At 37.0% G+C, this 16,101-nt stretch overlaps 1 protein-coding gene across 6 annotated transcripts in view; it reads right to left on the reverse strand.

Moving 5' to 3' along the window:
- LOC128018751 (nuclear factor 1 C-type) overlaps positions 1-16,101 on the reverse strand; it is a 94,614-nt gene that overhangs the window by 60,004 nt on the left and 18,509 nt on the right. For all 6 annotated transcript variants that reach the window (XM_052604487.1, XM_052604485.1, XM_052604488.1 and 3 more), the window contains one exon: positions 8,035-8,566. In XM_052604487.1, coding sequence (XP_052460447.1) covers positions 8,035-8,566 — 532 coding nt within the window. The remainder of the gene's footprint in view (positions 1-8,034; positions 8,567-16,101) is intronic.

The raw sequence follows: 16,101 nt of genomic DNA on the forward strand, positions 1-16,101 counted from the left end.
TGCAAACAGTGAGTGTCATGTAAATGCTTTCCTTTCATTATAAAGCAAACTAAAACGTGTGCCTGCCAGTCACAAACACCCTGACAAGTCAACGACAAAAACACCACTCTTGCATGCACATGCAATCCATGAACATTCACAAAATCATAAAGTGGGGGCCAAAATTTTGTTATTTAAATTGTTTGAAAGTTCACATAAATATTCACATAAAATGTAAACGCTTCCTACTGGTTTATAAAAATAAGAAAAACCTTATATATATCTTATAGAATTTTACCATAGATCTGATAAACAATATTAAATTAATACATTTTATTATTATTATTATTAAAATTTTAATGCATTTATAAAGGATTAAAGACCGGGACTGTATCTTTCTGTTGGTCAACAAAGCAAATTCGTGAAAAACCTGATCCTATTGCAAAACCTGTACAAGGAAATTTTTCGATCCAAATGCATGGTTTCCATTGAAAAGAATGGATGTCGCCCAGTAAATGTCTCTGCACTTAACACTGTACACTAAGGTTCAAGCTGTTAATAATGTAACTAATTTAAACTTAATTCATTAGGCAAGAAATATATAGCATTTAATAATTAAATGTTTATTCATAAATAAACCAGTGTTCACTGTTAATTTATATACTGAAAAAGATTTGGTTCACAAACAATTTTCACTCAATAATTGCTAGTAAATTTCTCAATTACAAAGAAGTAATACACTGAGATAAATGTGAAAACTTTAAATAGAAAGACTGAAATAGTATATTCATGAAAAACCTACCCCAATTATCTTTATTTATACAACTTCCCAAAGGTTTTTTTTTTTTTTTTTTTACTGTGTGTAACTTGAAATGTGGAACATACATGAGTATATATACAAATTTCCCTCAATAAATTCCTAATTTGCTGCTTATTAATAGTTGGTAAGGTAGTTAAGTTTAGGTATTGGGTAGGATTAGGGATGTAAAATTAGGTCATGTAGAATATGGCATTAATATGTGCTAAATTACTACTAATAAATGGCTAAAATTCTAGTAATATACATGTGAATAAGCAACTAGTTAAGGGACCCAAAAATAAAGTGTTACCAAAGTGTTTTCTACAGATGTCCTAAAATCAAATCAAACCCAAGTTTCACACTCAGTGTTGTGTGAACAAACGACTAAATTAGGCCCAACGGCTCAGATAGTTCAGGTGGCCTCTATTAAATTTCCACTAAGCAGAGTTCCAGATGGCAGAACGATGATGACCTGTAACAACAGTTTGAGATACAGTAATGAATGAGGGGTTAATCAGGGAGTCACTGTTTAATCAGGGAGCAACCATGTCTGGTTATCATTCACTCTCTTCAGGAGGTTACGTAAGGTCATGAGGAGTACGTGCGCAGGACGCTACTGATCGACTGATGTTAACCTTTAGATGTAATTTAATGTGGATGCACAGCACAGTTATGTGTTGTGATAGAAGAAACTGTTCTGTTCTATTGGCTGACACTAATATTTATTAGATAGTACAGAGTTGCAATATTTTAATAGACCATTCTCAAAGGATAGAACCATGGGGGGCCTATTAAGCAACAGATTGATGAAGAATTGAAAAGAAAGTCCAAAAATAACGTAATTCCGCTTGTCTGAGCAAATTATTGTAGATTACTTATTTGGTTCCTACAGATATCACAATTCCTAAAGCAGTAGCCTAATACTCATTTTATTTATGCACCAAAAACAAAGAGTTCTCGTATTTCCTCTCGGTGAGTGTAAAATATTACTTAGTAGATGTGCAGTTTTCTGGATGGCCTGTCCTGCTGTGATCTCAGGGGAACTTAGCGTATCTCACGTGGAGTGGAGCAGTGAGCGTATTGTGAACAGTCGTATTTTGTATTTTGCCCAGCTGCCCCACACATTGATCTGACAGATTGATTACCACAGAGCTGCAATGCTTCTGACTTTCAACTGTGACCTCCCTCTGCACGCATCTCTCATGCTCTCTCTCTCCATATACTGGATATATATATATATATATATATATATATATATATATATATATATATATTAGGGCCGTCAAAAATAGCGCGTTAACGGCGTTAATTAGTTGTTTGTCGTTAATTACGTCAAATTTTTTTACGCATTTCACGCATGCGCAGTGTGACAAATTATTCAGGTTAGGAAAGTCTCGTCGATTTCTGAATTCTCAAGATAGTAAAAAACAGCGGCGAGCTGTTTACTCTCAAATACATTCATGCCAAGCTCGATAAACAGAGACGACTTTGGTAGTTGATACGCTGGAGCTTCTTCTTCCTGTTATAGCAGTGATCCTCAAATCTGGCTCGCGAGTTTCATGCAGAGTTTAGCGCAGACTCCAATTAAACACACCTGCCTGTGATTTACTAATGATCCTAAAGACACTGATTAGCAAACTCATGCGTGTTTGATTAGGGTTAGAGCTAAACTTCGCAGGAAAGTGGATCTCGCGAGCCAGATTTGAGGATCACTGTGTTATAGCGTCCTGTGTTTCACACTGCGCATGCGCAGAACACCTACATGCAATGCAGCGAAAATTACAACTGTTTGGAAAAGCATATGCATTTTTACTTGGTTTTACTGGCACTTGAAGCCTTCAGAACGTGAAAATATCGATCCTAAAGTATTGTGGCAGAGCAAATGAACACCTCCCAAAAACAAGAGTGCCCAGAGTGCTGCTTATGTGATGGTGGCGCATGTTTGTGTTTCTGAGTTCATTCTTTTGAGTTTCTCTATGCATAATTTCATAGATATGTGGCTATATTTAACCACTGGTTCACCTAAAACTCTTACACTATCTGTAGTTAAATGGCATGGTTTGATATAGTGCTCAGGTAAATTTGATCTAAGTAAATGTTAAACTTTTGAAATTCTGAAAAAAAGAACCACATATTGATGAATCAATACATGAAAATTATGTATCTGTGTCCTGTTATTTATCTTTTGGTATGCATTTCAGAAAAAAAATGGTTAGGATTCAGGTGTAGTTGCAAATAGTGATTAATCATGATTAATCCACTGAAAATTCTGATTAATTTGATTAAAAATTTGAATCATTTGACAGCCCTAATATATATATATATATATATATATATATATATATATATATATATATATATATATATATATATATATATATATATATATATATATATATATATATATATATATTAAGGGTGCACAATATATATTGGCAGATGATTAATACGCATCTCGTCAGTAAAGCTGGTTCTCTAATCAGCAGTAAATACCATATATAGTAGCTGTTACTACACGGAGCTGTTGTAAAATGACAAGCTGCACAAATCCAATCTGATAATGAACGCAGCTTGTCTGTTAACAACGGCTCTGTGTAATAACAGATGCACCTGATGGAATTTACCACTGATTAGAGAACCGGCTTTACTGACGAGATGCACATTAATATATATATATATATATATATATATATATATATATATATATATATATATATATATATATATATATATCTTATGAATTTATACATTCTTTGATTTAACTTGAAGTTATCTGAAATGTAATATTTAAAATATATAAATATTATTAACACACACACACACACACACACACACACACACACACATATATATATATATATATATATATATATATATATATATATATATATATATATATATACACACATACACATGTATATGTAATTACATTACTGTAAAGAACACAATTACATCATGATTTATAAATCGCACATTGCTTTTAATGAGCTAGAAAGACATCAAATAGGAGCTTCATGCATCAGAGGAAGTGTTTAGTTTTGCAAAGATACCACTGGTAAAAGCTGAGAAGAATCAAAGCTCCATTATGTTACTGAATATTGACATATTCCAACTCCAAGGATTTCTCCCTTCAGACAGAGAGGCTGCATGTCAGACTCATTTCGGAATAGTGTTCTCTTTCAGGAAGCACTGCTCAGAAAGCAGCTGGAGGATTGGGCTAACAGTTATTTACTGTAAATAGCATCTTTCACTGAAACACATAAAGAACTAGTAAAGTGTGAAAAGAAAGTACTGTGGGGTTGGAACACTTTGATATTTCTTTATGAGACCCGCAAGCTTCAGCCACAAGTGAGCAGCTATTGTTTCATGTCAGGAAATCACACCTTTGCCAGTCAGTCTTATTGTATGATCATATCTTTGCTTCACGTAGCAATCCAAAAGTCTGAGAGCTCTAGTGGAAATGCTCCTTGCTCCATGTTAAGTTTCTAAATAAAAATTAAAAAAAAAAAAAAACCAGAATGTATTATCATTCGGTTTGTACTTCTTTTGCTTTATTGAGACGAGAGCTGCATGAACTCCAGATGTTAAAAACCTATTGATCACATTCTCCAGCATGTACAGAGAGAGTTCACTTGACCAATGTCATATATTTACTTATTTGATTAGTAACCTACAAAGTGCAGGATCTAAAATATTTTATTAATTTTGCACTAACAAATCATTCATTTTTTGTCAAAAAGATTTGATCAAAATGCTAAGAATGTGTATATGTCAAGGATTAAATCCAATCTTAAATCCCAGATGTTCAACTTTATATCTAACAGTAATGTAAATTACAACAATAATTATTACTGAAATACCTATAGACTACTACAAGATATCTTCGCACAATAGTATAGCAACCATACCATGTATATAAAACATTGTATATAAAAAGTACTTTTCTTGAATAAGACTCTTATAACCCAGCATGTGTTGCTTTGCTTAATAGGCTGCTGGCCCTTTAATAAGATAAGCATGCTGAACACCTCCCCCTGTTGGAGGCGGACAGCGCTGTGAACTTGACCTGAGCTGACCCTTTTCTCCCACCCCTCCCAAATTTCCGCTGCCAGAGCACTGGAGCACATTCCATCTCTGTGTTTACTGAGCATGTGTGCGCTGCATCTTCCTGCTCAGCTGACTTGCAGTGCATTCTCACATGTGAAATGAATGGAAAGAGAGCCGATGTGTTTTAGTGCCTCTTCAGATGCCAGGACACCAAGGCTTGATGTCTGGCACAGACGCCTCCAGTGCCACCAAACCAGCCGTGTGCTCCAGTTCGGTCAAACCACCATCCTGTATGTTTTGACAAGCATAATATTTATTGTCCCAACAAAAGCTTCAGAGACTCCGAGTTATAAAAAAAGATCAGAGGAGGACTGGGGCACGAGCCAGGTCATGTGACCCCGCTGGAAACTGATACAGCCCGAAACGAAGAGCGGCATTAGATAAATAGTATAGCTCTCTAATGAGGCTGGTAGCCTAATCTTTCAAAAATGTAATTAATTTAATCATCCTTCGAGGGAGCCGCTTCACCCCGAGAGACTTGCGGTTGTAACATTTGCAAAGTGAAAAGCCTATTGAATGAGAGAAGGAGGGCAGTAAGACTAATGGCCACTGTTTCTCAATCTGGCTGCCATGCTGGACCCCCACCTCACCCTGCTCTTTGCTCCATTAGCAAAGATACCAAATCAGAGCTGAAAGTTTCAGCGCATACACACTAACACAGCTGCTACTGCAGAAACATTGCTGGTCTTGTTCAACTTCACTGAGATTAAGGGAATTTGAGCATGCCTTGCAAGTGAAAGATGGCCCTGTGTCTTTAAGGGCAAATGCTGACTGTATGCCTCTTTCACTCTTGCCTTTTTCTCGGCCACTCCCCCTTTTCCTTTCCTTGCACTTCCTCTCCTTCTCTCTCTGCAGTGCTGCCGTTATTAGGAGTGAGGGCGAACTGACGCAGTTCCTTATCGGACTGTTTAAAGCAAGGAGTTTGTATGCTATTAAGCAGGTCAGGTGACATGCGGGCTGCCTGTCTGACCCAGACAACTAAGGGTGAAGGTCGCCTGAGGGGGCGGAGAGACAAAAGGGGCGGAAATAAGAAAGAACGAGTCAGTAAGGCAGTGAAAGACAGAGAGAAAAAGGGCAGGCTGCAGCTGTGGACTAAAATCATTTTCAAATGCTTTGCAAACATTTATTTCCTTCTACAGCACTTCTGCTGATGTGATGTTGTTTTTATACACCAGACGAATAAACAAATAAATGTTGACGAATAAAAAATTAATTAGGCCAAAGAAATGCATTTTGTGGAACAGGATATGCGAGCGGAATGGTTCCATTTCCTCCTCTCAGGTCAGTGGTGGGAGAAACCTTGCACGTACATACCTGTACACTACTGTTCAAAAGTTATAGTAGACTAGAATTTTTTTGAAAGAAATTAATATTTTTATTCAGCAAGGATGCATTAAATTGATCAAAAGTGACGATAAGGACATTTAAGTTGTTTCAACGGGTTTATATTTCAAACAAATGCTTTAAAGGATCCTGAATGAAATTGTATGCTGGCAGCACAACTGATTGATAATAAAAATAAATGTTTCATATAAAATCAGCATATTAGGATTTCTGAAGCATCATGTGACACTGAAGACTGGCTGAATGGCTGATGTTTAAAATTATATTTTGCATCATAGAAATAACATTTCAAAATATTTTAAAATAGAAAACAGTTATTTTAAATTGTAATAATATTTTATAATATTTTACAGTATTTTTGATCAAAAAACACAGCCTTGGTGAACATGAGAGACTTTTTATAAAAAAATTGTAATCTTACTGACTACACACTTTTAAGCAGCAGTTTACTCTGGTCTGGACTGGAAAACTGCAAAAGATGGTAAAAAGTTCCAGTGTTTTTGGACTGTTTATCAACGCTGCTCAGCCAATCATATTTGAGGACTGCTTTTTCAAGAGTTTTAATTTACATGCCTGTTTGGTACATATATTTAAAATTAAAATAAAAAAAGAGAGAATAAACAATTGGGATTTAATTGAAAATGCCGAGTAACCCTAACTGCTGTTGTACTGAACACACGAGCACACACACATACACTTCTTCATCCTGTCACATTGACCACTCAACTGAACTTATGAGCACTACACGTCCTTAATATATACATACAAAATTGAGAAATTGAGCATCTTATACTTCTACAGAATCATATTTTAATTACTGCGAACGAGTAAACGGTATTACAAAGTTAGATTTACTGCTTCTGTAGCATGTTGTCAATTACCACAGAAAATAATGCTGACTCATACTTTGGTTAAAAAAAAAAACGAACGGAAAATCCATTTACAGTAATACATAAACAACGGAAACTCAGGGAGAGCACGTGACACCTGTAGTTAAGTTTAAGAAATCTGCTGTAAAAATGTTTGTTGTTTAGGTTACTAAATCGTCTGAATCATTATTCGGAGGTTTGACTATTTTCTATGTGGATGAACCTATGGTTACGATTTATTGCCCATAATGTTAAGTTCTTTGATGAATAGAGTTAATTAATTAATAAAGTTAATTCATTAATTTGTGTCCTTCAAGTACCTGCAAAAAGATTATGCCACCAAATTAAAGCAGAAACTACAGCATAATGTCAAGTTCACAAATGACAAATGCAGGTTTAAATGGTAAATCAGCCTGAATGTATCCCAACAGCCTTCATAGCTCCATTTATACAACAAACATCCAATAAATAGAAACACATCTACCCGCCTGTCAGAGCAGACTAACTTATTTTAAATAATTTACAGTGTTGGCACTGCTTGTGTCTTCCTGTCTCTCTGGTTAAAACCAACTAAATGTTGGTGATTCTGAAAGTGCGGCTCAGGTTTGAAAAAGCGTAGTGGTTCACGCTGCATTCTGAGGCCTGCAAGCAAAAGCTGCACTCAAAATTTGGAGCTCCTGGTACCAACAGCACAGGATGATGAGTCAACAGCTTTTCTCAGAAGAATGAGCCAGAGCATCTTTCTGATATACTCCACACACCAAACTGCCACTCCACAAGCATAGGTTTCTATGTACCTTTGCACAACACGACTTCCCAGCACTAGCATTTAGCAACAGCGTAGTTCCGAGAAGCATCGCTCCCTCCCTACTGAATGAGTGAGGATTCGTTCACATGCGCAAAAGCTATGTTAACGTAGCATCCGTGCAAACTCACCTCTCTCCTGCACAAAGTAAGCGAGGTAGAGGTCCAGCTCTTTGACGGACACACTGATGTGATGAGGCTGGACGCAGAGGATGGGATTAGAGCACTGGCCGCCTTTGACCAGCCGCTCCCCATCTGTGCTTTCCAGCGGGATGCCCTTGAACAGAATCACCATAACCAGGTCCAGACGCCAGACTTTATCCGCCTGCCGCAGACAATCGATTCGCCTCATCTTCCCCTTCTGGTCCGGGTTTGAGAGGACACAACATGGAGGCTTCTTCCCCGTGATGGACAGCACAAAGTCCTCCCGACACTCAGGCCGGATATCTTTGCGGAGCTTGGCGAGGAGGCGCGAAGCCCACTTCTGTTTGACCTCGGGCTTCTCACCCAAGAGCTCATCCTTGACGGCGCGCTCTTCATCCTTGGTCATCCGCTTCTCGTGCTTTTTGAAATACTTGCGCTTACGGGCCTGCAGGTTGAACCAGGTGTAGGCGAAGGCACGCACATGTGGCAGCAGCGCTTCGATGAACGGATGGAATTCATCCTGGGAGGAAAGAGCAAAAAAAAAGACAAAAAAGACATTTATTCATGTGTTTACTCAAAATCTACTTTTGACAAACAAAAGCCAAGTCTGCAGTTCAATTTGAGTAGAAAGGGGAAACGAATCATCCTGGCTCTTTTCTCTATTGACGCATTTATTGCAATGCATTTTTTCCCATTCGTTGTAGTTTACCAATGAGAAAATGTAAATTACAGATTTATATATACATGTATATATATATATATACATTTATATATAAACTCTCCATGATATTCAACAGATTTCACAGTTAAGTGTGTACAGAGTTTTCTATTGCACCCACAGTCCTCCATTGTTTGCAACTTTTGCCAAAGCCCCATGTGCAGTCATTATTTATCCAATTATGTTTTGTTGACTATTTTCACTTTCAGCGGTAAGTTTTCAACAACAACAACACACACAGATGTACCTCCCAGGCACGTTGCGAACCGCAGTCCCTTAACCGTTTACTGCAGCATTCATTTGGTCTGACTAATTACTTCCATATCTGAACATTTCTAAAAGCCTAAACTAGCAGCAGACTGTGCTATAAATGTTACTAAAACCCCAACCGAACATTAAACATGCGCATCTATCAATTATCATTAACAAGACTCAAAGCACTGTGCGCACCGCCGTGGCCATTTATGCTTGTGTGCATAAAAAAGTCATAATGAGAGCGCTGCTTTACAGATCTGTGATAATCATCAACCAAAAAAAATCCCCATATGCGAATGAACTTATGTTCAATAGGAGGGTTTTGTGCTTATGGCAAAATAATGAAACTCAGGCTCAAGATGAATGATGTCAGCTGTGGCATCAATATAGCATGACATAGTTACCGGCGTGTCACTTTTTCTTAGGCATAATGCAACCACAGAGAGAGAAAGAGACAGAAATGGCCAAGGGCTGCTTGGCTGCAGTAATTCAAACAGAGAGAAAAAAAAAAAAGGAAAGGAAACAGCGCACCCTGGTCTGGGTGTGCTGCGAGCAGTGAGCAGGTTTTAAATGAACATAATGAGACGTGACTTCGGCACACTGTGGATCTCATGCAATAAGCAATTTCTGCAGCTCACGGCAGTGAACGCTCTTACAATCTCATAGCTACTCAGCTCCACCAAAACCATCTCCTGAAACACAGAACATTTACTGCTAGACTCTTTAAACTCCTTCCTCAAAACACCACAAGACCTCTAGTGATGGTCAAGAGCCAAAATTGAGCCTAATGCATGTATGCAAACAATAAATGCAACTAATCATACAATTGTGCAGTTAGGATAGAAATGCAAAATACATGGTATTCCGGCCACATATTCATCTGAAAACCACAAACAACTCTACACAAGCTAAAAGAAAATACAAAACAGACTGTTAAATACAGGTTCACTTGCATCAAATATAAATCTCAAGAAACTTGTATAATTATTAATGATAAAAATAAAGATTGATGATATTATAATTAATATTTGTAGTTGATTTTAGGAAAATTTCTGTTTACTATATTTATTTTGCCAGTGCATGTTGGTGTTAAAGAAAAGAACGGATCTCAAAAAGAGAAAAAAAAAATCCCAAACATACTTCCTTTAACAAATGATGCAATATTTTGATAGCACAGCTTTTCTTTAGTTTTAAAGTGCAGAAATCATATTTGTGCGTGCACTTTTTCCGTCACAAAAACTGACTGACTGCCCTGTCTTTGTGCTGCTTCAGAGCTTTATTGGAAAGACTATAAAACCTCCTTTAAGAGTGGTCTTGCTGAAATGTCCTGAAAAAGAAAAAAAAAATTTTTTTAAACCCTATTGCAACAGCAGGGCATATATAATATGTTTTTATTTCCAGTAATTGAAACGTTTGTACCGGGAGAAGCTAATTGCAAAAAGAGTTCTGTAATTGGGAGGTTGAGAGGCCTATAGACTCACTGACTGTACACACTCACATCTGTAATCAGTCGACTCAGACGGAACTGATACAGTTACTGACTCGGAGTAAACTTTCCAAAGATTTACAGAAAAAAAAAAAAAAAAAGAATGAATATGGAAAATCGAGGCTGACAAAAACCAGCAAACCAAGCTGCACAAACAGACACAAGATATGATTTCCAAAAAAACTCATCAGGGTTAACTGCATGTGTTTAGAGAAATGGTAAGGTCGTTTTATTTAGCTAAATTAATGTCCAAAATAGTTTGTCCCAAAATAGTTTCTCAACTAAATTTGGGTCCATTGAACAAATATTCAAACAGACATTCTGGCTTGAGAACTTAAGAGGAGTCTGGACACAATTTTCACCCACTGACAGCCCAAATTTCCAAGAAGGAAAAGCCAGGAGGAAATAGTAATTTCAGGAATAGAGGAGAATTAGAAATGGGCCTGTTTCCCTGCAGACGTGTGTGGATTTATTTTCTTTTCTTTAGAACTCCTTTCACCTTTTACTCTTCTAGCTTCAGCACTAGCAAATACACCAACTACTCTGGTAAAAATAAACATTTGTTGGGCATTTTCTCCTTTCCGCAGCCTTGGATAAAGCTCAGAGGCAGGTCAAATGAGGCCCAAACCAGGCAAAGACACACACAACTGGGCAACTGTGTAATTTCTGCATCACTAGTGGCAACAAACAGAACTGCAACAGAATTGATTATTTTTAAACAAGTTTCCTGAACACATCATAGATCACTGTATGAGTCAGTCTAATCATGCATGAGTCACGGATATGGAGGAACAACTCTGCAATGCAATCCAATGCAATAAAATGCCATTCAATAAAATAAATATAAATAAAAAATACATAAATAAAATGCACATCCAAACTGCAAAAATTGATGACTAAAACCAAAACATCTTTACATTCTGAAACAGTTAAATTAAAAACAAAATACTCTAACTATCACAAATTATCACAAAGTCACTGTAAAAGAGACAATATATGAACAACACTTGTCACAATTCTGTCTTAATGTGACCAGTTACAAATGATTGCTAATATAATTTATTTTTATTTTTTTTACAAAAATTAACAAGTTTGTCCTCATCTTGATTTAAATTTTGTATTATTTTTGTGTAGCTAAAATGTACATAAATTAATATGCTCCTGTCCATAATTACATCTACTGCAATAGAAGCACTAGACAAACAATATATACACCGTCATACAACCAAACCCTAAGAATGAAGAAAACTTGAACCTGTGTCGCCCACATAAGCACCCCTCAACTCAACCAGTCAGATGGGGCTAAACCACAGCTATGACTTGGAAATAAAACATTTTAAACACTGTGCCTTACTGCTGCACTATTTACAACACTAACATGAAGACGATTAGTGGAGAACGAGTAGCATATTGCATTTCTCTCTTTCCAGCTTTCCCTTTCTCTCCTGCCTACTCGGCCTTTTTCCATATTAGGCCTGGACGTGCTCCAAGGGAATGCTCTGTTTTTACAACAATCAGTCTGAGAAGTGCGCTTTGACTGCATTTTGTGTGCACATTAAAGATGAGAATGTTATTGATAAACATGGCTGATGAATGGCTTCATTATGGCAGATGAACTGAGCATCTTTGATCTGACAGAGGCTGATGGCAGGGCGGCTGTGATAGCATGAGGGAAACGGTGACCACTGGAGTGTCCTGAAAAAAGCCGGGCCTACCAGCTCTGCTGCTCTGGCTCTGGCAGCCACGCACGCACACACACACACACACACAGCTGTATTTATGCAGTAATTGAATCATTTTGTTATTGCGGAGCTCAGGGAAATGTGTTTTTATTCCTGTCCGTTGCTCAGATACCATCTTTATTATGTCTTAAACAGAGAATGTGACTTTTTTTCGTTTGCGCAAATCTTTTTCCAAGACCGAGAGAGAGAGAGAGTGAGAGAGAGAGAGAGAAAGAGAGCTGGAAAGAAAGAGGGAGGGAGCAGTCCAAAAGATGACAAAATAGGGGTGTTGCGGTCACCCACACCCACACAATGTGTTGCTATGGTCACCCCGCGTGTCACAAGCATGTGTCCCAGGGCTGAGCTTTTCCCAGACAGTCTTCCCAAAATTACGTGGGCGGGAAAATTGAAGATTGATTCCGATGCTGAAGAACTCGAAGATTTTCCAAGACTCATCACAAGCAATAAAAAATAACTGCCGGCTTTTAAAACTACTATTTTAGTAAAACCATATGTAGCGATCAATTAAATAACCCTGCAGTTTTCATATTTTGCTATGATTGACCTTTCACCTTGTGTAGAATGCAGTGTGCCAAGGGAAAGAAAATGCCAGTGAGAATTTTTGTAACACTGCAGTTTACCCAGAATGCCCTCTGAGCATTAAAAGCAGACCTTCTCCCCCACCCTTCCTGCACTTTTACACTGCTGTTGCCAAAAGCACTTTCTTTCTCTTTCTACTGACTGGCTGGGAAGTGGATCGACTGGGATATGTCTAATGGATTCAACTTTGACATTCTTTCAGAGCCAACATATCAAAACAAGGAAAAGTAGGCATGCTTCTGTTTGTGACACATTCAGAATCCGACAATCTGGGTATTTTACTGTCCTGCTTTCTGTCTATACTCTGCTATACAGGTTTTGCAGCAATAAAATATGCACTACATATACCACCGAGCAAATCTATTTAAAAACTACGGACCTGAATAAAGTGTGACTTAACATGTAAGCGAACACCATATATTTTAAAAAGACAGTTCACAAATGCACAAAAAAAAAAAAAGATTTCCTTTACAGTTACTTAAATTTGATTCAGTTTCTTGCACTGAAAAAAGGCCAATTTGGAACAACATGAGTGTGACTACTTTATTGATTGATAGACTGGTTGATATTTTAATAGTTCACTTTAATAATTAAAATATATTTAATATAGAATGTTGTTTCAAATAGTTTTCCACTATCACTACTAAATGTCAGTTCATGTCCACTACCTAAGAACACCTTTACGACTGTTTTAGTCCTCAACATAAAACTATAAAGAAAAAATAAAGTGCCATGTGCTTTAAAGAATTTGCCATTTAACCAAGACAACAAACAACATCTCTATAGTCCTTTGTGTGTCTTCCTTTCTAAACACTATTGGATACATCTGAGAGCTTATCAAAGACACAGAACACTGCAGTAGGATATTCCTCGGTGCCCAGTGGGCTGATGGGAGATGAGGATCTGAATGCTGAGTGGATCAAAGTGGATGTTCTGTGACTCACACTGCATCTTTCTTTTCCTCCCTCCCTCGCTCTCTCTTCTGCACAAGCGCTGAGTCAGCCCTCAGCCATGCAGCATCATAATGGAGGGAGGGGGATGCTGGGTAACCAACCTCTCTCAGGAGGAAAGGCAGTGTGTGGATGATGTGCTGCAGTGGTATTTAGGTTACGCTGTTTGCTCTTTCTATTTAATGTGACAATTTTATCTCTAATATAGTTGTAAATTTAGAGCAATTAATTAAAACTGTAATGTAGCAAGATGGTAAAAACAGGAACCCATAGATGCCGGTCTGCACGCAAGCAACAATATAAAAAAAGAAATTGCAAATGAAATTTAAGAGCACGTAATGTATGAATGACCAATAACTCGACATATAGTATTATACACTAATTAGACATACATTATAAACAAAATCAACTTACCTTATATTTTCAGATACTGTTGTCAAAAATAATCAAATGAAATCTAAAATAAAATAAAATAAAATTGTCAAAAATTATCAAATTAAATATAATATAACATTTACTTGAAATCTTGTTGCCATAAAATAAAACCCATGTACCTAAATGCTTCCCTTTGATTGCATCTATGAAGTATTTAACTAGTGAAAACAGAAGATCTATTGATAACATGGGGCAAAAAGGGAAATTTAATTTCATTAGCACAAAGGACAGAGGGGAAAAACAAGAATGTCTCCATATGCTAAAACATACTCTAAAAGATACATGTGCCTGCCTATCTATCGCTGAATGAAGTCACAGGGTTCATGTTCCCATGACAGCTAAAAGCACCTGTTCCATTAGCATCTGAAATGCCCTGAAACTCTCATTGATGAAACAAGGAGAGGGTTTGTTTCTTTTAGGATTTGAAACAAAGATGGAAGAGGATAATTATGCATGATTCAATCTATGCAACAATTAGTGCCTCACAATCACCATTTCTAGGTCTTTGTGATTTCCAGGGCCGGTTCCTTGTGTGTCTGCTAGAACTAAAGGGAGCGGGGAAAGGAAGAATGAGAGCCTTCAATCAAAAACATGGGAAAATGTTGTCTCTTGTAGCAAAAGTGCCTAGTAATGTCTTTTCAATCCAGTAAGCAAACTGACTAACTTCAAAGAACCCCCACTGCCCTGATTTTAGCAGAGATCGGGGCTCACGAAACACGAAAGTATTGTGCGTGCAAAGAATTCAGTTGTATGGTATTTTCCACTCAGCAGTTGCTTGGCTGATTTGCAGAAGGGGTTGCCAGTGGTGAAAATGTCCCCAAGTTTCCTGGTTTCTAAATGACTCAGGACAAAACACTGAACAAAGAAATGTAGATCTGAGAGGTATCAGACACCTTGCCCACGCGAACACAAACTACAAACTTTCTGTGATGCTCCACAAAAGGTCAACTATTTTCCCTGAAATTAAAGAGAAATCTCTCTGTATTTTTCCTTTTTTTTGTCCTTATTTATAATACACAAGCACTCATTTTACCATTTGATTTACGTAAGAACGGTTTTACAAATGATTTACATTGTTCAGAATGTGTTTTATGCACAAGGCCTAATGTAGTTTCCTCCTCTTCTTCTCTAATTCAGTTAACATAAAATCATAATTGAACTTGAGTGTGTACCTTCTCAATGCACATTCATGATCTTATTGTGAACTAATTTTTTTATTCTGTCAAAATGCAATGACTTGCTCTTTCTCCAAACTGACCTCACTTTTGTGCTGAAATCACTGAGGCAATGTAGGCTGAAGGATAATGTTGACCAAGAGACTAATAGCTATTGAGAGACTGTTCCATTCTGGTGTGTAACATCCAATCAATTCCCATTGGATAAAATCAAGTTCTGCTCTGCATTTCTCTCAGAAATACCATACATCACATTACAAAATGGTTTGCAAATGACAAATAACACTGACAAAACACAGGCAGATTGTTTGTTCAAACTCTTTAGTTTTTTAAGTACATATGTTTTAGTGGGAGATAAATGTATTCCGATTTCACATTTTATGGCTTAGCAGAGAAGCACGTGGCTAGCCATTCCTTGTTTGAAATATTATATAAAACATCATTTGCAAATGCTTTTAGCTTTTTAATGTAACATATGCCTTTTTCCAAGCAAAATCGAACATTTAGTATGTTAATATAAACTAGGACGAGACTTAATTTTATCCATCGGATTTGACTGGATCGTGAAAAGTGTCTTATGATATTATTAGCTACCATTTTTCAACACTTGCGCAGCCTTGATTATGCCATCTGTAAGTGTCATTTTAGAGGTAGAGAAAAATGATTATGAAGATTATAAAAACAAACACTGTTTTTCTTCAGAATAACATGAAGT

This window comes from Carassius gibelio, chromosome A8 (genome assembly GCF_023724105.1).
Source record: "Carassius gibelio isolate Cgi1373 ecotype wild population from Czech Republic chromosome A8, carGib1.2-hapl.c, whole genome shotgun sequence".
In the NCBI taxonomy this organism is placed as follows: Eukaryota; Metazoa; Chordata; class Actinopteri; order Cypriniformes; family Cyprinidae; genus Carassius; species Carassius gibelio.